The sequence below is a fragment of the Aquila chrysaetos genome, chromosome Z (genome assembly GCF_900496995.4).
Source record: "Aquila chrysaetos chrysaetos chromosome Z, bAquChr1.4, whole genome shotgun sequence".
In the NCBI taxonomy this organism is placed as follows: domain Eukaryota; kingdom Metazoa; phylum Chordata; class Aves; order Accipitriformes; family Accipitridae; genus Aquila; species Aquila chrysaetos.
The window spans coordinates 6377836-6404102 of NC_044030.1; the positions used below are offsets into that span (position 1 = coordinate 6377836).

Genomic DNA, 26267 nt, shown 5'->3' on the forward strand with positions numbered 1-26267 from the left:
TTTAATATTGGGGAAGGTAATTACAGCATGTTTCATCATAACAGATTTCTCTTTTACTGCGCCTAAGTTTGTTACCTTAACGATCACATGCAGTTATATGTATTTAATCTCTGGTTATATTAACATATTTCTAATCTGTACTTAAGTGCAAGTGCGTGCTGTAATAATCAGATCTCTGCAGGACAGTTTATATGGTAAGCTTGTTACAAGTAACACACTTTGAGCAATAAGTCAAAAATAGCAAATACCACTTCTTAAATACTTCCTTTTAAGAAGTATACTGCTGGTTTTACTCCTCAGTTGGGAAAAAAACACACAGTTTAATTTTTAACATAATTAAGCAGATTGCAATATGCACAAGGAGGACTAGGTTTTTACATTGCTACCATTCATTGGTAAAACTGTTTTGGAAACAAATTATGAAGTAGATAGACAGTCTGATGAGAATACTCCTAATTGAGCAGCTGTGGGAGCTTATTTTGTGTCTCTCACTGGTGGTGTAGCTGCTACAACAGCTCCCAGCTTTGTGTCAGACTGTAGCAGTGGAACAAGAGACGTGCAAGGCTAATCTGTGTGCTTTTGAGAACTGAGAGTAAGACACAATATATTCCCCTTTGGGGCCCATGAAAACTACACTAATTTAAGATCACACCTGCAAAAAGCAGAAGAAGGTTCATGTCTCACTGTTCCTTGCATGAGCTTGCAGATAAGAGACAAACTTAAGCATATTTGATATATGTACAGTTTTGAAGTGCTGCTGGTTTTAGTTTGCTATGGATGAAAGAATAATTTCTTAGGATGGTCTGGCAATGCGTCAGCTAGATTTGGACTGTGTACATAGCTATGAATCTTGTTTGCATGCATGCAGAGACACCCTTAGCACAATTGGGGTATAATTTGGTAGAGCCTAAATTATCAGCATTTAGAGAGAGAAAAATATATGTCATATCCCTTCTTGTTGATTTGATATTCTGTTTAGAAAAGACTTAGCTCTTCCAGGAGTTTGTGCAGATAAAAATATGTATTGCAGAACTCTACATTAAATAAAAACACTGGCAAGTCCCATCTCATTTTAGTCCAGTGCTTTCTCCTCTAAAAGGTTAGTTCCATATTTCTGCAGGCTCATTACATTTCATCTATACATTTCATGTATAGAAATAAGCCTAACTTCTCTGATATACAGCTTGAGAAACTATGAAAACTATGAACAAATGAAATACAATGTTTGGTATGCAGTACACTCCTTCCTGTTGTAGTGGTAAATTTAAGACATGCGTGATGTGAGTTATGTGTAACAATGCACTTGTCAACAGGTTAAACATATTTTCAGTGCCCGGTAAAATTTTATGAAGTCTTTTTTGTCTTATTTTGGCCTAAATTATTTTTGTTGATTTGCAGAGAAGTCAGAGTGGATTGGATAATAAAAGTAAGTGCATGTAAACTGGTGCAGAAAGCAATGATAAAAGAAGGATATTCCTACAATATTCCAAAAATATTTGAGGGAGCACAGATGTGTATAACAAATATCATTTGCATGCATCAGTGAGAATGTAGCTGAGACAAGGTTTGCAGAGAAAATAGATATTCCTTATGTGGCCAACTGATATATTTGCTATCATTAACAGGAAGATCATGTTCTTAATTTAATACTGAAGCATTCCTGGTTGTAGCTAATGGGCCAGCACAGGACTAAGTGTATTAGGTTGCTCTTAGATTTCCTCTGAAGGACTTCCACAGGCCAAAAATGAAAATAATTGAGAAAATGGGAAAATGGAGCTGCACTGACAGGTGATTGTTGGTTTCTAATAATATTGAACCCTAAACTCGTAGAATAGTTTGAACTTGTCAGGTAAGGTGTCAGCTGTCTGCTTGTTACCTGTGCTGTCACCATGGGTGCTCAGGGGTAGAAGCTGTCATCACAAATGTTCTCCAGAAGGTGCTTTCCACAGTGACACTCTAAGGCTCGGTTATTTATCGCAGTATTGGTAAATACTGGAACATGAAAAGGGCTTGTGCCTGTGCAAAGTATTTATTCCTGTGTGATTCCATGTTTTGCTTAGACCAAGCACCAGCAGCTATTTTAAACCTTCTAATTACAACTGCATTGTTTTCTGATAGTGTGTGGCTATGGCATCCAGAGCCTATAAAAGGAAACATTAAATGTAGACTAAATCAAAATAATGTAAATATGTGGGTTTAATATTTCATATTGGTTCGGTGAAAAATGTTAGGGACTTAATATCATCCAATATCCATGTCGTTGGCACCATAATGAAAATGAAACTTCCTCAAGCTATGTATGTGAGCTCTAGGGTACAACTGCCCCAGATACAACAGCCACACAATGTCGCAGAATCTTATTCCCATTTTTTCATTAGATCACCTACATTGTATCTCCCAGTCTTTGATTTCCTCTACTTCAAGAAATTCTGTCATGGTTTAACCCCAGCCAGCAACTAAGCACCACGCAGCTGCTCACTCACTCCCCCCCCACCCCATGAGATGGGGGAGAAAACGGGAAAAGAAGTAAAACTCGTGGGTTGAGATAAGAACGGTTTAATAGAACAGAGAAGAAGAAACTAATAATGATAACGGTAACACTAATAAAATGACAACAGCAATAATAAAAGGATTGGAATGTACAAATGATGCGCAGTGCAATTGCTCACCACCCGCCGACCGACACCCAGCCAGTCCCCGAGCGGCGATTCCGTGCCCCCACCCCCCAGTTCCTATACTAGATGGGACGTCACACGGTATGGAATACCCCGTTGGCTGGTTTGGGTCAGCTGCCCTGGCCGTGTCCTGTGCCAACTTCTTGTGCCCCTCCAGCTTTCTCGCTGGCTGGGCATGAGAAGCTGAAAAATCCTTGACATTAGTCTAAACACTGCTTAGCAACAACTGCAAACATCAGTGTTATCAACATTCTTCTCATACTGAACTCAAAACATAGCACCGTGCCAGCTACTAGGAAGGCAGTTAACTCTATCCCAGCTGAAACCAGGACAAATTCACTTTTCCTACTTGCTTTCAGCAATGTTTTTCTTTTTTAAATTTGCTCCTTCTTCCACATGTGCTTACAGCTGATCACAGTTTAATTTATCATAAGTAAATTTATGTATCTATATACATATGTATAGATATAAAAATTCCTATATATATATTTATATATCTCTGGCATAGGGACACACAATGCTATGATAAGGGTTAGTCTCAGTGGACAAATAATTCAGAATTCAGAATTTTGATGGGAAACTGAATTAAGGAGTATGTTTGGGAGTATGCTCGTGTAACCCAAATTAGCAACTTCACAGATCAGGAAATGTGAAAACCCTTAAGCAAAAATGCAACACATTTTGAAGGTATGTATCTTTGTATGTAGGTATATATGTGTGTGTGTGTATATGTGTATGTGTATTTCTATAATGGAAGAACACCTTTTGGCTACAAAGGACTTTCAGCATGCAAAAGAGAACTTGCCAAATGTATGCAAACACACTGAAAGAGTTGCCTTATTAAAAGCCAAGGTCATCTTTCAAAACTTTGTACAAGAATTTCTTTTAGAGTTTTGAACAGGCCCTGCATGAGTCATTTGTGTAGCGTCAGGAATGAATTGCGTTCTTTGCTACCACACAGGTCTGTGATGTTTTGCCATGCTCAGCTGAGCTACAGCCAGCACGAGTCTCTACAGGCTGCTCCTCCCACCTGCTGTCAAGAGCTGGTGCCATCTTACAGCATTTCAAATAAAAGCTCTTTCAAAATCCTGCTGGTTTAAAGACTCCAATTGGCTTCTGAGCAATCAAAATAAAGCCAGACTTCTGCTTGCAGATAATGCAGATAATTTCACTACCATCTCAGTCAATGAGGCTTTCATGTGCTATGTGAAGTCCCAAGAAAATGGAAGGGATTGTGTGGGGTTTTTTTGTTTGCTTTCTAAATGGCCATTGCCCACTTCAAACGTGCATTATTTGGACAAGCAAATTAAAACTGCTTTTCTTCAAGGTTCTCTTTTGCAGTTGAATGTGTAATCAAAAATAGAAGTAAAGAATGCAGAGAAGATAACTTTAAAAGCATGAATGCTCCACTCTGATTTAGCCTCTGACCTTCATGCTCTTTTGCAAGTATAATTGCAGACATACATACCAAATATCTCTTTCAAACCAAAGCTCAAAATGTGCTGTCATCACAGGATCATCATCTCAACCTCAGAAATAAATTACTGAATATAGCAGATAATATCAGGGTTCGTACAACCTGATTGCATTTGTAATTCTGGGAATACTGGGAATTAATATATTGGCATTTTTTTGTTGTCACTGTTAATTTAGAAATTATTTGCTTCACCCACAGTGCTACAATCAAACCCACTACTGTGAGTGAACTACCCACTTTATATTAAGTAAATCAATACTTTTTTTAGTAGATGAGACTTTCTCTTTTTTTTCCAGTCTTCCCTGTTGCTCTTGTTCAGGATGGACCATCTACCATGGAGAGTCACAAAGTACTTTTATATCAGGGTAACCCCTAGTGTTTGTGTGAACCTCCGTGCCTTCTGAACCTAAAATCAAAAGTACATGTAGGATAAGCTTCATCTGCCTCGTGTGTAGCTTTGCAGTTTAAAAGGGCTGAAATATGTAACCTCAATAGTCTTGGGGGATGATCTGCAGTTTTGGGGTGAGACCTCTGGCCTGTGATGTAAGAAGGTCAAGTTCACTGAGTTAGTAATTTCTTGTGAACTCAGTGCCTATAGCCAAGGTTTTAATTGAAGCTTATGGTGATAACTGCATTATTACATGTAAAGGAAGTTAATCAGGACCTTTGTGTGCTTTGGGGCTAACACAAAGACACTGTTTAATCCCAACTGAAATGCAATGCAGTGCTTGCTCCAAGAATATTGTCACCCAGTTCCACAAAGCCTTTAAATCTGGTTGGTTTAACATAACATCTGGGAAAAACACGACAGTTGTATCCACTGTGGGTATAATCTTAGGAGTGCCTTTTTAACCTTGCCTTGGCAAGACATTTCTGCGAAGACTTGCTGGGAGTCAGTCAGTGAGGAAAAATACTTAAGATGTTGTTGCTCTAAAAATTATAAACTTTCTATTAATGCTTGTGTTTTTTAAAATACAGTTTTCTGAGAGAAAAATGGAACATTTTCACTATTGGATACCATAGCAAATTTGAAAATTATGTTCTTTCACTGAGTCATCTGCTAAAAGCACAATAATCTGTTGTTGCAAGTCAGTACACAAATTACTGCTAATTTGCGTTGCAGAGGTATATTTTCTGCTGCCTACAGAGCAAATAGTTAGGAAACAGTTGACTCCATGGAACCACAATGCATGAGTGAGAAACATCTACTTACAGTCAGTGGAGAATATCTGTAAACTGCATAATGGTAATTTTTAACTGGAATTCTTGATAGAAAACTCTACTTTAGCAGACAGTCTGCTGTAGTGATAAGCCAAAGATCTTTTATTTCTGTCTGCCAGCCAATGGAATGCTTTGCTTTCTAGTAGAAGTTAATTTACATTAAGACATATTTTTATCTAGACTTTTTCCTGGTAGATGCAATTGGTACATGTTCAAGTTTATTTCTCTGATTTGTACATTTAAAATTATTTTTTAACCACCAAAGTATGAAAATGGATGTGTCACAACATCTCCCACATGCTTGAAGTTGACTGAAAAATTCTGTTTTTTCCAAGACTTCCATAAAGGTGCAGATTCTTTGACAGTAAACATGGGGTTTTAATAAATTAGGCTTATACCCACCTGACAGAGCAAGGGCTGTAGGAGCCATTTAAAAGATTGATCTTTGGGAAGGGAACACTGGGAACACAAGGGAAAAAAACAAAAAAAAGCAAGAAATATCTGATAGATCTACAAGGAAAACACATCACCCAGAGCTGAAAATATGTTCTTTTCAGATTTCTTAATGCTGTGATTTCACAGGCTTCTCTGTGTGTTGGTGCTCAAAACTTTTTAGTTAAGTTTTCGTCTTCATTAATAATTGATCATCTCCTATCTTTCTGCTGTTTTATGGCAGACCAGACTTCACCCTCTGTAGTATGTGTGCAGCTCTTTGTTAGCTGTAACAGATGTCAGTGGGGGTTATGTATGCACGTGGAAATGTAGAATTCTGCAAACATTCTGCTTCAGATTTTACTTTCTTTGGGATCCAGCCTTGTTTATTATAGAAAATAGTTATGGTTTTGAGAGGACTGTGTTTGCTTTTCCATCCATAGCTGTACATTTCTCTTTTCCTATCTTTGGCTCAAAAAACAGTTGTTTTCTTCTTTTTCAAAATGTTAGTTGCAATTAGTTGTAGCCAAAGTACTCCTAGGGAATTTCGGCACTCTTCATATTACTCAAAATATTCAAAATTACTCAAATGTTTTTACTAACCTGCTCAGTGTGAACATGAAATTACATTTTTTGTCATTTAAATCTTTAATATGTTAAGCATAGAAAGCAACAAGCATGATGTTTGGAACATATGTATAGTTATTTATACTGGAAATTGCAGTAATATTATTTAATACTTTTAACATATCTACAATGTGACTTTCAAGTGTCATCTCAAAGATATGGCCATTAACAATCATTGAGTTCATTCTAGTTCATTCAGGAGGGCTTAGAGAGGCTTTACATGTAGGAACCTACTCTAGGTAGTGTTTAAGTTATAAAAACCATGCACATGTGGTTTGTTTGTTGTTTTCTTCAGTGGAAGTACTGTAGAGCATAATGAAGAATCAGTTGGAGATGTGTGAAAGAGAAGGGTAGGAAAGACCAAGCAGGCTCAGAAAATGTGTGCGCCCTGCCAGAAGGTCCATGTCTTCCAGCTTGACCCTTGAACAGGGTAGTAAGTTCTGGTTACTGACTGACCATTGGTGGCCTCTGGGGATATCAAAAGAAGGGCTTTAGCTGCAAATCCCTCTCTATAATCCTGGAAGTGTTTTGTCCAGTGTTCTTTGTGGGGAGCCATCAGTTTGGAAATTGTTTTCAGCCTCAGTCAGCTAGATCCTAGCTTTCTTAACGCTATAAAAAAAATCTTTTAGACACCGTTGTAGTGTTGGATAAGAGGCTGAGATGGATATATTTATGTGCCAACCTTCTGCATTATGTTCTTTTTATGTTCTCACATGGGTTAGGGTGCAAAAGTAGGAGTGTTTTAATTTTATAAACCTGAAGAAAAAATATAATAATAATATTATTCAGGGCTAATATGAGTTGTAGGGGCCAGTCACAGACAGTCAGTCATTTTCTTAAGGAATATGGTCTGTTGAGGCATAAAGAGAGATACTTAATTCCAAAATAGACATAACTTCAATCACCAAGCTCCATGTCCACAGACCTCCAGTCTTCTGTGTCATTTTCTTTTTCAAAGTGAGAAGAGTATGGATAAAATTAGGAAATAATTTGTCTGCGTTGATTTACCGTGTTGCCTATACACCAAAGTATCAAGTACCCCTTTGATTAATTATTTAATAGTACAAAGGATGGAATAGCTGTCAATTTTTTAAAAAATGAAAAATCTTTTAACAATTGAGATGCTTTTTTCATTTTTATGAAAAGATATGGAAAACATTCTAAGTGAAAACGCAGCATTTTATTTTTTGCTCTTAAATTAAATTTAAAATATTTTGGACTTCATATTTTTAATTTTATACCTGTTTGTATGAAAATGAAACAACTTTATAGGTAATTTTGAACTTCTTCAGTAGAAATTCATACCATTATTAAAATGGTCAAACTTTTAACTTTATGAAAACTATCATTCAAATTTCAGAGACAACATTTTATCGTATCTGAATACTAAAGCTCTGGTTGCAGATCAGCTTTACTTAATATCTAATTTAATATAGTGCAGTTTGAATTAACTGCTACTGCATCTGTGGGTTCCAGTTTAAAATATGGGTTTGAACTGTTTGGAAGTTCATTTAATCCAAGTTCCTTCTTGAAAATTTCTATGATATTTCCCAGTCAATCAGTTTTTGTGGAACTTTCATCATGAAAGCTCTGGAATGGAACAAATGGCAAAAATGGTAAAAGTTAGTCAATTGTTACTTTTATCTGGAATGTGGAAGTCCATTCTCATGACACTTCTTTTCCTTACCTGGATCAGAAACTGAACCTGGGCCAGGCAGACCTAATGGCCAAGATACAGATCAACTATTTCAAAAGCATACTTATTCGTCTTACATCTCTCAGGATGGTGGTTTTTTTCCATTTCTGAAAGTACAAAGTGATTTGTTTATTTTTTTAACTTTGGGGGAACAGGAAAATATTTTCCTGTTTAACTCCAGGCTTGGTCAACAATTTTAGCAAAGTGTTAATCCCTTAAATCAGTCATGCCTTGTGCTTTCCACATGCTCCGCAGTAGGTGCAGAGAGCCGATAAGAGTTACAGGGTGTTTTGAAAGCCAAGAAAATATGTCTGTGTCAGATCAAAGGCAGAACTGTGTCCCAGGGTTGGATATGTCCTGCCAGTAGCCTAGTCCTATTTTGACCAGAGGTCTATTTATGAAGCTCTATAATATGGGCTCCAGGGTGTCCTTTTGACTAAAACCAGATAATCTTTCTTACATCCTGGAGAATGAAGATTAATAGACCTTTTAATTGTATTCAAGCCCGTACGTTACAAGATTATTGCCTTAGAAGTGCCAAGCCATTTAGTCTAAAAGGAAAAAGAAACTTGATTTCTTCTGTAGACCTGGAAAAAATACTTCTCTAGCTAAAAAGAGCCAAAGCCAATTCTTACATTGTAGTGCACCAATTTTGTGTATTTCTGCTGGTCATTAACAATTTATTACTGGAAACAAAAGCCTGTCCAATCATTTCAGGTGAGAACACACACAAAAAAAGGAAGTTTACTGTTGTTTTCAAAGTCTGGTTGCACAATTTTGACATTTTTAGTTTACAGCTACAGCAGCATAGCTGTATGAAACAGGTTATGCATAATAATCCTGGCTGACAGATGGGCAGAGTAATTCTTAAAAAGAATGGCTGAATGATGCCATCTTGGCTGCATTTCCTGTGAAAGTAAGAGTCATGCACTCAGAGCTTTTAAATACGAGGAAGAATTTTCAGGCTAACACCCCCCCTCATCTTCTAGGCAGATTTAACTTTCCTTACAGGCAGGTTTTCATTACTATTTCAAGAGTTAAGTAGGTATGTTAATTATTAGTCACTTTGCAGTATCTTGTGTGCAAGCTTATCTTCAGTTTACTTGTTGATGTATAGCCCAGATACTCATAGATTATTGGGACAATTTTATGTACTGCAGAAAATATTTGCAACATTATTAATCACCTGAGAAGAACCGACCAGGTGAATAATGAACTTCCATATTACCATCATTATTTTTCATTTTAAAAATAAAATTAGCTGCTCATGCATAGGTGAGTCCATTTATGATCCCAACATTTTTACAAAGATATTTATCAGTCCTCCAATAAAAGGTGTCGTGTCATCTTCCCTACTGAAAACCAAGCAGAAGTTGTGGTAATTCATTTGTAAGGAAGGATGTTGCTTTCCCAGGCATTGCATCACCAGCCTTTGATTTCAGTTTAAAACCCATAATGCACTGAAAACCTAAGACAAATGAAATCTGAGACACCTAGACTTCTCCTGACTGCAGTTCAAAAGCTGACACTGTTTCAAAGTGCTGGTATAAAATGTTAACTTCCTTGCTCTTCGCATTTTCTGGTTATCAAAGTGTAATTCTGACGTTTACAGTTAGAAAGACCACATTTTCCCTGCTTACATTCCAAGTTTTCTCCTATCTGTGTTTGCCAGTATTTTGCTTCTGTTTTACCCACTCCAGCACCTGAGATTCCCTGCAGTGGTCTTTAACAGAAAACTAGGGAGTCTGCACTGGGACAGAGCCCAAAGCACTGGCATGCAGGAAATCTTACTGATAAATTTGCTCATCAACTTGAGATATACCTTAGTAAAATAAGGAGAGGTAACAGAAGTCCTAACTTGTTCCTCTCACAATCTAAAAAGAGTGGAGCATGCCCATCTAACATTGCAGGATGGTCTGTTCCTTATTCATACATTAGAGGAAAGACACGCAGAAATGCAAATGGTCGAGATTTTTCATATTTTATTTTTTTTTACTTCGCTAATTGTCCTTTTCTGTGTTTTATTTTCACCTTTAGTCACAGTCAAAAGCTTTTGATCAAAGGTATCAGCATCATTGTTAGTACAGCAATAACTGCTTTAAATTATATCTTCCAGAAATTAGACTCCTGAAAGCTACTTCTTATTATCATCCAATTTTATGCAATTTTTGCTTTTAAAGGCATGTACCATTAAGTAAAGAGCTGAATGTAAATGAATTTTTTTTCCTATTTCCGTATCTATTTCTAGCCATAACTAGGTGGGGGATCAGCAAATTGTACTGCACAGTCACTGCTTGCACTAGTGTTTAGATGAAGACATTCACAGAAAGGTAGCATAATATGCTGTCAGTGTGTTGTATCATGAACTACTCATGATCACATTCATATTTTTTCTTTTTTTTTTTTAATTGCTAAGTGTTGTTTTGTCCTTGGCTTTCCCACAAGAACTGCAATTGATTCATCTAACACAGAATGGTATTACAGATTTTATCAACTGTTGAAGTGTACTAATGCAGCTCAAAAGCTTCTTCTAACTCCACCAGATGTCTAAGCCTGCTTAATGACTAGTAATTTAATGGACTATTTTAAAATCTCTTAGCATCATCAAGGACTGATAAGCTTTGAATATTCTATAGGAGATAGACAGACTATTGCTGTTTTAGTAATGGTTTCTTGACTATTGGTGACCAATGCAATCAATTATGTCATCTCTGCGACAATCCTCTGATCACATTTATGGTAAAAATACTCCTGTACACAGATGCAAAATATTCAATGTTAGGAGAAAAGGTTATGGATTTAATCATCACTGATGTTATCATTTTGAAATACTAAATTTTCTTTTATTTCAGACTACGTTCAGGCCTGGACATACCAGGTACTGCCATTTCCCCTGGGGACGTGAATACTCCCTGAAAAGTTGTGGGAGTGACCAACACCCACAGAAGTCATTCCAGTTTGCAGGATCAGTATGAAAACAGTATTATCTTGTGTGTGCTGCAGGCAGGATTTACCAGTGTGCCGATACAACCACGGAACATCAACTGCCTTGAGTTCCCATTTCAACATTTCCTAAATGGGTAGCAACTCCCTTTGGCGCTTTTGAAAATCCAGATCCTAAGGCTAAAATTTACTTTTTTTTTTTTTTTTTTACATTTTAGGTTTGAGATCTCAGTAAAATGAGATTAGTCATGGTTTAGTAAAGTGTGGTTATAAAAAAAATTCTCTGTAAAAAATAGATACTGCTCTTAAAATGGCTATGCAGTTGATCATATACATCTGATTTATCTGAATTTTTACAAAAATGCTGAAAAAATTCTATAGTAAGTCATGTGTTTTTTTCTCCTTTTCTTGTAATACCTATGTAATAGTGATTACTAAGTACATAAATACTTTAATGGAGGATTCACATAGTCTGTACTCTTTAAGAAGTAGCTGCTACTTAAGGAGTTGCTCATGGAAATGAAGTGACCTGTGAGCGTGTGTGTTTGTTTCACTTCCAAAAATTTCAGAATAATGGCCTGAGATGTATGTTTGGCAGTTCATGGAGATTTCAAGCAACAGGTTGAAATCAGGTTCTCATTTTTAAATTGTACTGGGGACAGTTGACGGTACATGGTATTCTTTCTAACGTGTTTCTTACGTGCAGTTGCTGCAGTCGTAAAGCGATTCAGAGGGAGTGTGCTCTTTAAGAAGAGGCAAATAAGAGTAAATAAGAAAATAAGAGTTGTATTTATTATCTTAGCCTAGAGGACTACAGACATTAAAAACATAATGACACAATGTTAAAATAATGTTAAAGGTCTAAGCGTAAATTGAAAAAGAAGCAAGCAAAACAAACCCCACATTTTTTAAGAAGAAAAAGAATGACACTCCAATCTTATTTCATCTGAAAACAACCCATCTCTACCTGAGTTCATGAGAAGAAGTTTAATTTTAAACATATGTTAGCTAATACAGACCCAATTAAATGTAATACATTTTATTTTATTTTATTCTAATTAGAAAGAATGAAAATCCTTTATAGTGGAATATCAAACAAAATGCTCTGAAATGCTTCTTCCTATCAACTTATTATGGCTTCTTCTAGAACATTTCCTTTTGTCGCATAACTTATTTTCTTACTGTCTTTTTTTCAGGTTTTGTTAATAAGTATTTGCCCTAATAATGCATATTTAAGTGATTATACTAAAAATACTCTGCTACATATGATGCTGCAATAGAAATTAGGTTTCTCTACCAGAGTGTATAGTTGCTTGGTTGTTTTTTTCCTTCACAGTTTTTAGATGCAATTAGGAATGATGGATTATAGTTTGGGGTTTGTTTTTTTTTTTTTTTTAATGAGCATTTGGAAAACAGCCTGAAATGCTAAGCTTCATAGTTTACAAACAAGAAATGCGGCTGAAATGTTGTTAGAAACGTATAAATGTTGCACATCTCCAGCAAGTGTACTGTACCATCACCAATTTTCCTTTTATCTCCAGCATTTGGGCATGGAAGAGAATGTTAAGCACCCACATCTGATGCAATAAGGAGAGCTGCAGTTCTGCCTTTATGCTGTAGACACTGCAAGCCTGTCCCTCCTTTTCTTAGGCTTGGCTGCAAATAGCAACTATCCAGGTGTGCCAGTTTACCCTGGAAAAATCATGGGACTCATGAGGTCTTAAATGAAGAGTAAATAACCTGCTGAGGACAGCTTAAGTGCATTAAACTGTCTTGGTGGGATTCAAGTGCCCAACTATGAGTCTCTAACATTACCTTGAGTCTCTAACATAACCTTAAGCATCCCAAAATATCTGAGACCTCTTTGCTACACCAGCGTACATGATAGGCAGATCTGCACCTTGGTAAAGTAGCAGCTGGAGACTATGCAGGCCTTCTTTTTTCAATCTTTTAAAAGTACGTACTGCCCCCGCTTTGGCAGTGCTTCCCTCTTATTCTCACATGGGTTGGATCCAGGTTTCTTTGTTTATAATCCCTGGTGCTTTTAGTCCAAGGGACCCTTTTATTTGCCAAATAGAGTAGGACTACCCAGAAATTCATCAGTGTTATCTGGAAACAAGTGATAAAAAAAAAAGTCTACAAAAACCACAAAGGTAAATAAAAGAAAACCTGGCAGAAAAATGACATCTCTAAAATTACAAGAAAAGCTGGGCATAGGATTAGCTATACTGGGAGCAGAAATATGATATCTGTGTAAGGAGGGGACTAAAATGAACATTTTTAATAATTATTAAAAAGCATTATTGAACTAACTTTAACCCTCAGCACTCATCTTCCACCCCCACCTTTCTCCTTTGCATCTTTGAATTGAAGCTGAGATTGTATGTCCTGAGATGAAGAGATGCACAGCTGAAGGTCAAGTAAGCCATCTTACCGTTGTCTTCATTGTGAAGTAGGATCCAGTGCCCCCTGGATTCTGAGGGTTCTTTCTTCTCCAGTTCTTTCTTCTACAGTGTAGATAAGGAGTGTGTTATTTTTAAAGACTGTCTTCACTTTTCATGCTTTGGTTCACATGATGGAGTATCCTCGCAGAGCCTGAAATTGATTCCTTTCAAATGAAATTAAGCCAAAAGGCATGCTTCAAAAGTTGGTCCAGACTGGCTGGAAGTAAAAACCCTGCAGCACACACTGTGTAGACATCCTGTTCTTCATATCAACAGCTTTGCTTTACAAATCAGCGCCCATTGCACTGTGCTGCTTGTCAGTATAAACACAGCCTACCTGTGCTTAATGGTTTCCCAGCCTCCAATGCTTTGGGCAGCGTGGCTGGGTTTTGCTAGGTATTGGAGAATCACAGAATGGTTGAGGTTGTAAGGGACCTCTGGGGGTCTTCTGGTCCAACTGCCCCTGATCAAGCAAGGCCACCCAGAGCACTTGACATGTATGGCCATCTAGATTCTCCATCTCCCCTGTTAGCATCTGAGGTGCTGGAGACTTCTGCAATTTGTATCTTCTTGAGGCTGGTCTTCTTGTAAGCCAGAGTCGCAGTGTGTGTTTCTGTTCCAGGAGAGACTACTTGAGCTGTGTGGTCATTCAGCTTCCAGATGTGAACTCATGGAAGCTACCCACTTCCTCTCCTGAGTCCTGTCCACATGTGGCTTATCATTCATGTACTGTCCTGCCTCCTTAAAAGTCCCGGCAAAGGCCTGGAATTTAATTTGTTTCCACCAAGTATGTAGAAGAGGGAAAACGAGTGGGAAGGGAATGTTCAGAAAGTTATGGTTGATATTTCATGGCACATCTGCTCCACTTGTACTGAGCTTCCTGATATAATGGAGACCCAAGTCAGTAGGTTGTGGTAAGCAATGCCTCACAATAAGGACTATCTTGAGTCCAGAAACAGTATAGCTGTGCTCAAGCACAGTGCATGCCAATGCCGTTGTACTGCTTGCAGATCCAAACTGGTTTATGGGCAGCTGTCCCAAATGTCTAGAAGTGTCTCATCCATGTGTTCCTGCTCTTGGGAGAAGTGAAGGTTGCCAGGTAGGAGGTCTCTGCATCTGTAAGTTGCAGATCTCAAGGAGTTCAGGTGCAAGGGTGGCTATATGAAGATTGGGCACATCTGCATAGTCAGATGGTAAGAGCTGAGGTTTATTAGCTCCAGACTACTCAGAGCAGGGACAGAGCATGCATGTGACTGCCTTCTCCTGATCAAGAAGACCTACTTACAGTACAAGACTAGTCACTCCACATTTAACTGCACACTGACAGAGTTCATGCTGCACATCCGTGCAGTAGTTCATTAAAAATGTTTCATACTCAGGTGGATTTATCTTTGTGCTTTTCTTAAATTAATTCTCCTCCAAATCACACTGAATTGTCTTTAACATCTGAAGCAAGGTGGGAAAAGGGAGTAGCTATAGCCCGAGAGAGTTCTTTCAGACACAAGATGTTAAACTGCTTTTTGATCAGCTGCTTGTAGAAATGTACATTAAACTGTAAACCATGGTTCTTCTTGTAACCAGCTAATGATCCTATCAGTCGCAGACTAATTGCCTCTACCTTGTTCTAAATTCTGCTGCATTGAAAAAGCCAAAGTCACATTCCGATCCTGTTAATCACATTCAGCTTTGAAGAGTACATAGTGGTTGTATGTTAATTCAACTTCTCTCCCTGGGAATTTGTTTGATTGCCTGTTACTTGCAATCTGCACTAACTGAATAAATGTGTTCTGCATCCTGATGGGAAGTTATGACTTTTGTTTAAGCTATTTTAATGCAGATGTTTTGCCTAGAAATTGGTGTAAATTCTTCTCACCTTTCTTCTCTAAAGAACTTTCAATAGGAAGAGTGAAAAGCAAGGGTGTTAACCCTTTGTAGAAGGTAATAAAGCAACAGAGTAAACATTGTATTTCTTTAATGCTACGTTAATAGCAATCTTTATTGCCTGAAAGCTTCTCATCAGTTTATGGATAAATAAGTAAATAAGATATTAAAGTATGAGAAGGAGATGCTGGTGCTATATCCTTTTATTCTTTTCCTCCATCTCCAGCAATATGTATTGTCAAGACCTAGAACAGAGTCTGTCTATTCATTACTTTTTTTTTCATTTTTTTTAAATACAATACACACACACAAACACAAATATTCTACATAGTGCTATATAAGTCTTTCAGAAAAAGACTGAACATATGCCATATTACCTTTCAGCTTTCCACATCATTTTCTGAACAAGAGTACAAGGCCACTGGATATGTCCTATAAGCACAAAACAATTGTTACTAGGACGTTTTTATTAACACTGGATCTACGTGATAATGAAGATTTATTGTGATTTTACCTTTGAAATCCTCTGAATCTTAATGAGAATTTTTTCTCCCTGTTCTGAATTTCAATGAGAATTACTCTGAGTGTCATGGCCATGTTAAATATTTGTGAAATCCTTTTAGATTACTTTCAACATTTTAAAAATAAACAACGGATTTTATGGAGGCATTTTTTCAAGTTAACAGGAGAGACATTCACTTTTAGTATAAGAAGCATTCTCTGCTAAAAAGAGGTTACATTTGTAAAATGCTAATGTCAAAATTATTTATAAAGAGAATCTAAAGTTGACTCTGAAATGTTTAGTTCAAATGCTGCCTGAAAGTGTGGACCGATTAGTGATGCCTTACCAGATCAGCCTTCTTGAAAAACAGACTATTCATTTAGACTCCAAAATATTTGGAAGCGAGGTCTGGAGACCTGGTGTTTATTAATTCATGAAAGACTTATACTAATTAGCAGTGTTCATTTCCCAGAGGCCCACTTAGGCTATGGAAGCAAGCCCCCCTGCTGCTGTCCTTACAGAAGTCCCTTCAAGCAGTCCATGAGAGCATCCAAAGCGGAATCCTGCTCCGAGTGATCATTGATTGGGTCCTTCTCTCTCTCTCCATTGACCAAAGGGCAAACAAAAAGTTTTGCCTCCCAGGGATACTTCCCTCATATTCTGGGGTGTTCCTCTGAGCAACATTGCTGCTATCAGATGGCAACAAATTAGTTCATTCTGGTAGAACCAAAACTCTCGGACCGTCTGTGGACAATGACATTTTCCACTTACTGTTGTAGTATCTCAGTATTGAAGCTTTTAAGTTATTCCTTTTCTTAAAAGGATTTGCTACTCATTATTTGCTACCTGTCTTCAAATGTTGGGGCAGGGGTCTCCAGTATTCCTTGTCTGATTGCTCTGAAAAGTCATTTTTCCTCTTCTTTTCTTATAAATGTACTCTTACACTTTTCTGTATTTTCTTCTTTATAGAGTCCAAACTGTAGTGTCCATCTTTCAAAGGCATCGGCTTGGACTAGCTGACTTCTCATGCTTGTTTATTTTTCCTTCTATTCTCATGATTAATTTCTTATGCTTTGTATCACATCTGTTCTTCTGTCTTGCCCCCCATTCTAGTCAAAATCTAGTTTGCTCAGGGGGCCTCAACTTCCCAACATTGCAAGACTGGATCTTCAGCATTTGGTCAGCCAGAGATTCTTTTATTTCTTCACCTTCTCTTTTTAATTTTTTGCTGTAAAAACATATCACTTGTCTTCTCATGGAGTTCAGCCCTCCTTTCATTTTACTGTAATATTTTTACTACTAGTCTCTCTTCCCTGATTTAATGGACAATGTTAAAAATGCCGACTGCTTCACAGCCATTTATTGTTTGAAATAAATCTACCTTTTTTCTTTTTTTTACTGGCTTGCCGCATTGCTGGAGGACACAGAATGAAGCCTCAGTTTTACCTTCATATTTCAAGAAAATGTCAATTTTGATAGGGAATTCAACTCCTGCATTCTTTCTCTAAAAATACATTATTAGGTCAATTTACTTCTGTTATTGTATTCTGTGTCTTGATCATTTTAATCCAAGGCATCTGGCTCGAATCTGTTATATTCAGTGTTGGGTTCTGGTTCAAAAGAACTGATCACAGATGTGCTGACCCACATGAAAGCCACTTGAAAGCTCAGATTTTATTAGGCTTTAAGATTCCTGCCTTGCATTTTTAAAAGTCTTGTGCTAAGATTATTAAATAAAGAACTCAGAAAAATCAAGGAATGAAAAAGTCAGAGCTTTAGAGGTAGAAAAAGAAATAAAGGCTTAAAGAGAGAAGAAAAGTTCAGCAGGAAAAGAAGTGTGATAGCAAATGTTTTAAAAGGCTTAGTAAAGCACAGGCTCTGTTACTGCAAAGGAAATGGAAAGGCACTTGGGGAATCAACCTCTGGCATATTGTATTCTGATTATTAGGAGCACGAGGGAACACTTTGGCTACAAATTGTTTGCAGTGGTTTGGTGGGACCACATATGGCACCTAGCACAATGGAAAATGGTATGAGGTTAGCCCTGCTGTGCCATTAGGTGGTATAAACAGTAAGTAACAAACAGAAAACAAACGTAAATTGACTAGGAGCTTGGAGAGGGAAAGTTACTGTCGATGGTGTCAGCATGCAGCTACATTTCCAAAGCAGGGCAAAGCCACCTCTTGGACTGGGTTTTCTCTCACTGTGCACTAAAGGCCTTCTTAACAGCCCTGGGTTTTCCTGCCTGCATCCAAGAACTGTCTGCGAACAATGCGTGACATGCTGCACTGTTTTGCTTTGGTGTGGTGCAAAGTCAGACTGCAAACAGCAACTGTTCTAATTACCTTCTCCTTTGTTTTATTTCTGTTTTGTTTAGGTTGACCTGCTTGTCCCTACAAAAATCACTGGCATAATTACCCAAGGAGCTAAAGATTTTGGTCATGTCCAATTTGTGGGGTCCTACAAGCTTGCTTACAGTAATGATGGGGAGCACTGGATCATATACCAAGATGAAAAACAAAAGAAGGATAAGGTAAAGCAAAGAGAAAATTGATATTTCGGTTGCATTTACGGAGGACTACACCTGTAGTAACTCCAGTGCTGGAAGCTTGTAGATTATTGCATGCTACCTGCTTTGTAGGGTTCCATATGCATAGGATCCCACAGACAAAAGTCAAGGTGAATAAAAAAGAGTCATATAACACAATGACATTCACAGTGCAGTAATATCATACCTATCAGTGCAATGCACCTGATTTAACTCTATTAAATATGGGACATAAAACTTTACAGTTCTCCATTTATTGGAATTATTTCTTCCTTTAACTCTAGAGAAGAAGGTATATAAATAGAGGTTTATTTGTATATTCAAAAACAGTGTCTCAGTGCATATTTTGATAAGTATGCACTATTTTCTGTAAAGCAATCTTTAGTGTACCTCATTACTTAGCCATTTTGGATTGATTTTTTTTTTTCTGGAAATTAATCACTAGGGTTTCAAATACCCAATGGAAAGATTATTTTTTATTACACTATTAAATGAATACAAAACATTAAAAGTTCCACAACTTCCTTTGCAAATGTTTAATGAGAGGCGTAGAGAAAGTATAGGTTTGCTGATTGATTTACCTGGAAGCGTTTAACTTTTCTCTTGTTATTTAGGATATTATTCATTATACCTTTCCTTTAAACTATATAACACTTTTATACTGCAAATACCTGAATTCATAGTATCTGTTAAGAAGGAGATTACAGCATATGTATTGCTTAAGGGAAACATTAAGCAAGCTGACAAAATGTGAATTATTTATTAAGTATCTTAGTGGGATTATGTCTGATTGAAACAGAAGATGTACTAAGAAAAATACCAGATGGCTGATATGTCTGATAACGCATGTCTCAAATCTGGTGTTTTTAACATCTGTATTCAGGGTGATAAATGTTCCCACTTGTACTTATTTTTCTTAGAATAAACAAAAATTCTTCAGTGAAAAATTAATACCCTTTATATAGGTCAATTAAATTCATTTTTTGAAGTAATGAGAAGGCTTTTGAAATGTATTGATATGTGTTGTATGAGTACAGGTAGATCTATTGATGAGGGGTTAGACAACTGCATCTCTTAAATTTCACTGATTTTAAAGGATTGATCAAATGTACACCTTATTAGGAGAGGGTGTCCTAAATTACTGGATTAAATATGTACATAACAGTATGTGTGTGTCTGCATAGACATGTTTGTAAGATTATTATCCGAAGATGACATTGTAAAGTCCCAGTCTTAAAAGCCAAATGGCAGCTCACTGTGGTTTTATCCTGCACTGAGATTTTTTCCCATCAAATTCTAAAGGAATTTAGATAGGGAAAACAAAATCAGTTGTTTTAGCCATCCAACTGAGAAGGTCCTGACACCCATGATTATGGATGTGTCTAGTATAATTGGTTGTCAGATAAAAATTGGAAACAAACAACTCACCTTTCATAGACATAACATAAATGCATTCAATATAAATGACAGATAGTCACTTCAGGACTTCGTACACATCCCATTTTAAATCTCTGGCATTTAAAAACAGAAGCAAAAGATCTACTGTGAAAGAAATGTCTTCTCTAAGCCAAACTTCTGTTAGTGAACTGTTGCATTCATTTTACTGAAAAAGAAAACATGCGTTCAAGTCTCTGGTGAGAAACACAGTTAACAGTCACAAGCAAATCTGAAAGAAAATGCACTCTCACTTAACAGCACTGTTCCATTCTACACTTGTTTATAACATTTGCCAAGGCAATTAAATTCTTTTTGCTTTCATCATCAGCTGGATTGTTAATTGCTATCTGCATGTTCCGTTAGGAACAATGGAAAACTCTTAATCATTGTCTTATTAAAACATCTCACATCCCATATTAATTAACATCCCTAAGAATGAAATAGATGCATATTATTATGATTCTTTAACAAATCAAGAGCAATTAAAAGCAGAATGTGATCAAATACACTTAGCTGGAAATTAGAAGTTATAACTTCTGAATTTAAATTTGCACGAAATAAACAAACAAGATCACTTGATACGAGTCCAGACCTCAGTCTTTGATACACAAACATTAATCCAAAGTATCTTTACTATTTCTAATTTTTTTGCATTTGACAAACTTCTGAAAAAGTCAGAAGTCTGATGGCAGAGTCTGACACTCCAGAAATACTAGTTGTTCATCAGTGAACTTGGCAAAACTTTATAGGAGGTAGGACTGGAAAGGATCTTGAGACAGCACCTAGACATGTACCTCTTGACCTATGAAGAGACTACGCTCCTCTACTCCCATCCCCTCTGAGGTCTTCTCAGCAAAAAATGGGATTCAGCAACCCCCAAGTCCCTTCCTGCCACCTTAGGAGTAGGTGCAAACAGTTCCTTGTTAGAACTAAGGCTTAATTCATTCACCTGTCCTTCACCTCATACAGTGCTCATATCCTACACCATTCTCCATCAGATTATTATTTCACATGTTCACAGAAACAGACAGTGATGAAAATTCTACAATACAGGCAGTCTACTCCAGTGTTAAAATCTTCTAAAATGTGGAAAGGTTGCTTATCCCCCTCCCTGCAACACAGCCATCTTGTCCTCAGAGGACACAAAAACCTGATTTTATCTTCATCTTTTCAGACAGTTTGTTCTGGCTGAAGTATGTTAACCTATTTCTTCTCAGTTCCTTCTTGGGGAAAAAATAATCTTTGTTCTTTCAGTCTTTCCTCAAAGGATATGTTTTCGTAACCTCAGTTCATTCTTTTGTGTTCTGCTTGGACCAGCTCTTCCTGAAGTGTGGTTTCCCAAACTTGTTGTAGTGTTGCAATCTTTAGCACAGAACTACTGCCTGCTCCATCATTCTCCATATTGTACCTGTGACATTGATTATGACTTCCTAAGGTTTGGCTTGCTACTCATCATTATTAAATTGCACCATTGATCTCCTGTGCATTTCTCCAATTTGTCAAGACCACTCTGAATTTTGATTCCACCTTTCAAAATGGGAAAAGCTTGGCCACATCTGCACATTTAACAAGCAAATCTATTTCCATCATCCATTTCATTACTGAGAATACATAAATTGCATTCAGCCAGCAGCATGGAGCATCACCCAGAAAAACCTTCCAGTTTGACACAAAACCCTTCATCACTGCTGCAGCTAGGTGTGTGTTGATGCAGTGTGGTCTGATGGGATTTGCCAACTGGATGTATATAGCACCAGAAATAGTGGCCACACTCTGGCCTGTGTGCAGTGGAACAAAAATATAAATAAAAAATAAAAACAGCTGAAGACAAAGCAATGCTGTCTCTCATCCAGGTGGAGCAGAAGAGAAAAAGCATCATTGGTCCTGTCTGATAGTAACATCTTTACACAGGATTGACAACAATTTCCTTAGCTTCAGTTAAGATACAAGATTTGGCCCAAAATGCAAGAACACTGTAGAAGAAACCATGTTTTCACAGCAAAGTGAAATTTTCATGGAATGTTTCTTCTGTCCCCTGGAGATATGGAAGGGAGATAAAAGATAGATACTGGCAACTAACAAACAACAGCAGCAAGCATAAATTATTCATAATTTACCCTCATTCATTCTATATATTAACTGAATACCTTGATTTCTTCTGTGGAGGATAGAATATATAGATTTCTTATTTCCTCTGCAGGTGATTTACTTATCCTATACTCATCCTGTGATACTTGTACAATCATCCAATAATTTAGGAGAAAGATGATTCCAAAAACTTTCAGGGAAAGGAAGACAGGATAAAAGAAAAATAACTACTTTTAAAGTCCTAACAAAATTTGTCATTTTACATTCTCGAAAAGCAAAGATAAAAAAAATGTCTCAGACATAGAAATTATGGAGATATTGGTAGGCTGGTAATAATGGTTTCCAGGTGAATATTGTGACTTTACAAAGCATTGAAGGAAGAGCTGAGAGTTTAATCCTGTCTGGTGCTGAATATCTCACTGTTCAGCAGTTTACAGGATGAGTCCTAACGTACCAGCATATCTCAGTGAATTCCTGAAGCCATTCACTTCTGCCTCTTCATCATTTGTGAAGTTATTTTACAAAGGAAAAAAATATTGGTATCTTGTATTCACAAGTGCACTATGTGCAGTCTGTATCTTTGATCAATCTGCAACAAATTAGTTCTTTCAAACAGAAGGATATATGGTGTTCAGTTTTCTTCTTTGCACCATTTCAAATGGAAAAGCTGTTCTAAGAACAGTGGCTCCTGCAGCTCCTGTTTGGCTCCTGCTATTTTAACAGCCAGTCATTTGAGTTCACATCTGTGCTTAACTTCTGTGAATGCAGACAAAAAAGGTACTGGGGGGTAAAAAGCATATCTTAAAAAAAATGAAGCCTTCCTTCTCATTCATTTTAAATAGTTTGAATGAGTTGCCTGGAAAATATGAAAGTTTTTCCTGTTGTCTTCAAGAAGCAAAATAAATTACATTGCAGGCTGACAAGCAGGAAGAAAATATATTTTAGAAAAAGGACCAAAGCTAATAGCTATCTTGTTTTTCTCAACTAGAGGTCAGTAGCTCACTGTGCCTCCAAAGCTAAGGATATCCAAACCAAATTTCACCTTCTTTTTTTTTTTAATCACATTCCACATGTGATTTATAAATTGCACAGCCTGCTGTAGATAACTCAAGGCCAGCTGCAGTGTCGAATGGCATTTTGGAGGCTGTTTTTTTAAAATATGAGAACATCTGAAAGTAGCCTAAAGGAGTCTAGCAGGCTGCACCACCTTCAGTCATTATTAGCCATCAGCAGTGCAATTCACTGGAGGTAGACAATGTCCAGTATGCAAATGGCCACTGGATTTGTACACAAAATGATGAACTAGTTATAAGTTATATGCTTTGCATGTCTAGTTAATTGCCATAGCAATGGAAGACAGGAACCTACTTACAAATGAAGAGTTAGATCATGTCAGGTTAAATCTTTCAGCCCTATTTTCTAATGGTTTTCTGTATGGTGTTTAATTATTCTAATACCTGGTTTACACTGATAGATTCAGTTCCTACATATAATCTACATACCTGGCACAGTTAAAGAACACTTTTTTTTAGTAATATTATTTTTATTTTTATTATTATTTAATACTATTATTTAAAATAATATTTCTAATCTAACAGTAATATTTTTTTTCTGCACTGGTTTAAATTATGAGTGACTTCTATTACTTTCAGCTGAGTTAACATGATTTCTATCAGATGAAGATCTAGCTATACTCATTCTTGGTTGTGCCTCCAGCACACATATCTCTCTCCCTTGTACCACACTAACAGCTGAAGGAAGACAACATGCTCATATTAACAGTCTCTATCTTGAATTTCTATAAGCATTTCTGGAGGGAGGTTGGTCTTCAACTGTTTGCTTGGCTTTGAACCTTCTATCATAAAGCACTTATAAACTATGTACAGTGGAGTAAATTCCCATTTTAGTAGCATCAGTAGATAGATCAAGTAGAAAAAATAACAAGAATGTGATAGTTTGTTTCACAAGTTTAAAAGTTTTATCTGCGTAGTATCTATTCTGAACTTGAACAAATAGTAAAGCTCCCGTAATACATATTCTTATTCAGGTGTCAGAGAGAGGGAAAAAACAGTCCTTCTTCTGGCACTGGACTCTTTTGCATAGCTACCCATTGCATGCCAATCAACTGCTGACTCATCAGCCAGTCCCAGGAAAAGTGCTCGGTGAAGAAGAAAGGAAAATGGCTAAGATCAGAGTGGAAAATTTAGACCCAGAGACTTTATGTATACCAACTGAAAAGAAAGAATGTCTTTTTTCTCCTCTTAATCACTCCAAAAACACATGTGCACACACACACATACATGTGTCTACATATGTATATTCAAAAAAACCCTCCCCAGTCTTTTATAGTAGAAAGCATCTTCCAAGGGATGAAGTATGCCTGTAAACAGTAGCTCTACTTCTGGTGGGAAATCAAGACATCTTTTACCTAGTGTTGTTCACTTGTAACTCTTCATGATGAAAATGTTACTCCACCAAGAGCAAAAAACTTCAAAGCAAGTAAACGGGCTGTTCAGACCTGCACATTCTCTCTCTTGCTTAAGCAAGTCTTCTTCAGTGAATAGTAATAAAGAAATAATTTTTTTTCCCAAATAAAGGAATATGGCTGTCAAAAAATACTTCTCATACAGTTTCTTTTTGGATTTTAAATGAATAGTGCCTCTTTTATTTGTCCAAACACTAAGATGTTCTGCACTCAAGCAAACTCCAAACAGAAGCCAGGTCCAGCTATACTTCTAAAATAATCTGCCTCTAATATAAGCAGGATTAATTGCTCCATGAAATAACATGTTTAAAGTATGCCGCTCAGAATAAAAAATATGGTTAAGGTACAGCAGACAATATAGTGACTTCACTATCTGAGGCTTGACTATTAAAGTCTCAAATCTCAGCCATTATCATAAATAGCAGAAACCAATAAAGTTATGGCCAGTGCAGACTTTTCATGTAATTTAAGTTTCTGTGAGACATGAGATCCAGAAAGATTCTCTGTGGAGAATCAGATTCCCTGAATTTTCATCGTCCATGCACATCCATTGACATAGCACCACAAAAAATCTTACCTGCTGCAGCCACCTATTAATGAGTCCTGTGGATGTGCCCTAAAACCTGGTTTCCAGCTCCATGTTTGGAGCAAAGCAATCATCAGTTGTAATAAATTCCACTTTTCCCAAGCTGCTATTCTTCAGATCTTTCTTCTAAATTATTCTGTCATAAAACGTACAATAGTTTTCTTTTTAAAATATCAATCAACTTATATTGTCATCATTCAGATTTGCTGCTTATGCCATAAAACAGTTCTGTTGAAAAGTCTCAGTGAACATTTGAAGGCAAGACATCCAAATTGCTTGTTGGACACAGTTATAAACAAGACTCGTTTATATTTCAGAAATCTTTTTGGCAGAAAGTATCAGTACCTATTTTCCAGGTTTTCATTCTCTTTTGCATGAACTAATCATAAAATAAGTTATCATATTTAAAAGTACAACAGCATGTATTTTCTACTTTTTTATTTTAATAGCAGCTGTAAGAGACTAAGCTACAGGGGAGCTACACACATGTGTATGGGACGTGTATGTGTAAAATTGCTGAAGCTGCTGAGTAAATGTTTTAGCAAGTTACACCTTTGAAGTATGCAGACTGACATAAATAGATAATATCCACTGTAAAATCTTTAACATTCCACAACAAGATTGTCAAAAAGCAGGAGCTTCAGTCCACTTTTCCCAACAGAGGCACCTTGTAACATGGGAGCCACTGGGGTGGGGGCGGCTGAAGCTCTGTCCAAGGGAGGGAGCATCCTGTAGCAGATGACTAGAGAATTAAAAAACACATGGCTATTATTCTTCCCTAGTGTACTTTTCCAGCCTCCAGCTTTCTTCTGTCTGTACCTTTAATAGCCCCTGCTGATTTTGCCCCTAACAATTTATCTGATCTTTAATGGTATTTAAAGGCTGTGGAAGCTGTGCCACAGTTTAATTATGTGTTGTACGGGGAACCGTGACCTTTAGGTGGCTCAGGACAAACCTGCTATCATTCTTTGTTCCCTCGTGGCTCTGGTAAGGGGACAGTGCAATATCGCCCGCTATTGATTTTCTCCATGCCACTTATGATTTTATAGACATCTATCATATCTCCTTTCAGGCTGAAGAGACTTAGTCCATTTAATAATTTGCAAAAGGACATTCTTCCATGGTTGTGGCCATCTTGCTGCTTCAATCTGTGTATTTGCTGTTTGAGATAAGGCAGGGCTAGATCTGCACCCACCCAGAACTCAAAAGGAAGATATGCACTGGC

General features: G+C 37.0%; 1 protein-coding gene across 1 annotated transcript in view; it reads left to right on the plus strand.

Annotated features, from left to right (window-relative positions):
- The window catches only part of EDIL3 (EGF like repeats and discoidin domains 3), a 260774-nt gene that overhangs the window by 227955 nt on the left and 6552 nt on the right, over positions 1-26267 (plus strand). The window contains exon 10 of the mRNA XM_030004450.1: positions 18276-18431. Within this exon, the coding sequence (XP_029860310.1) occupies positions 18276-18431 (156 nt within the window). The remainder of the gene's footprint in view (positions 1-18275; positions 18432-26267) is intronic.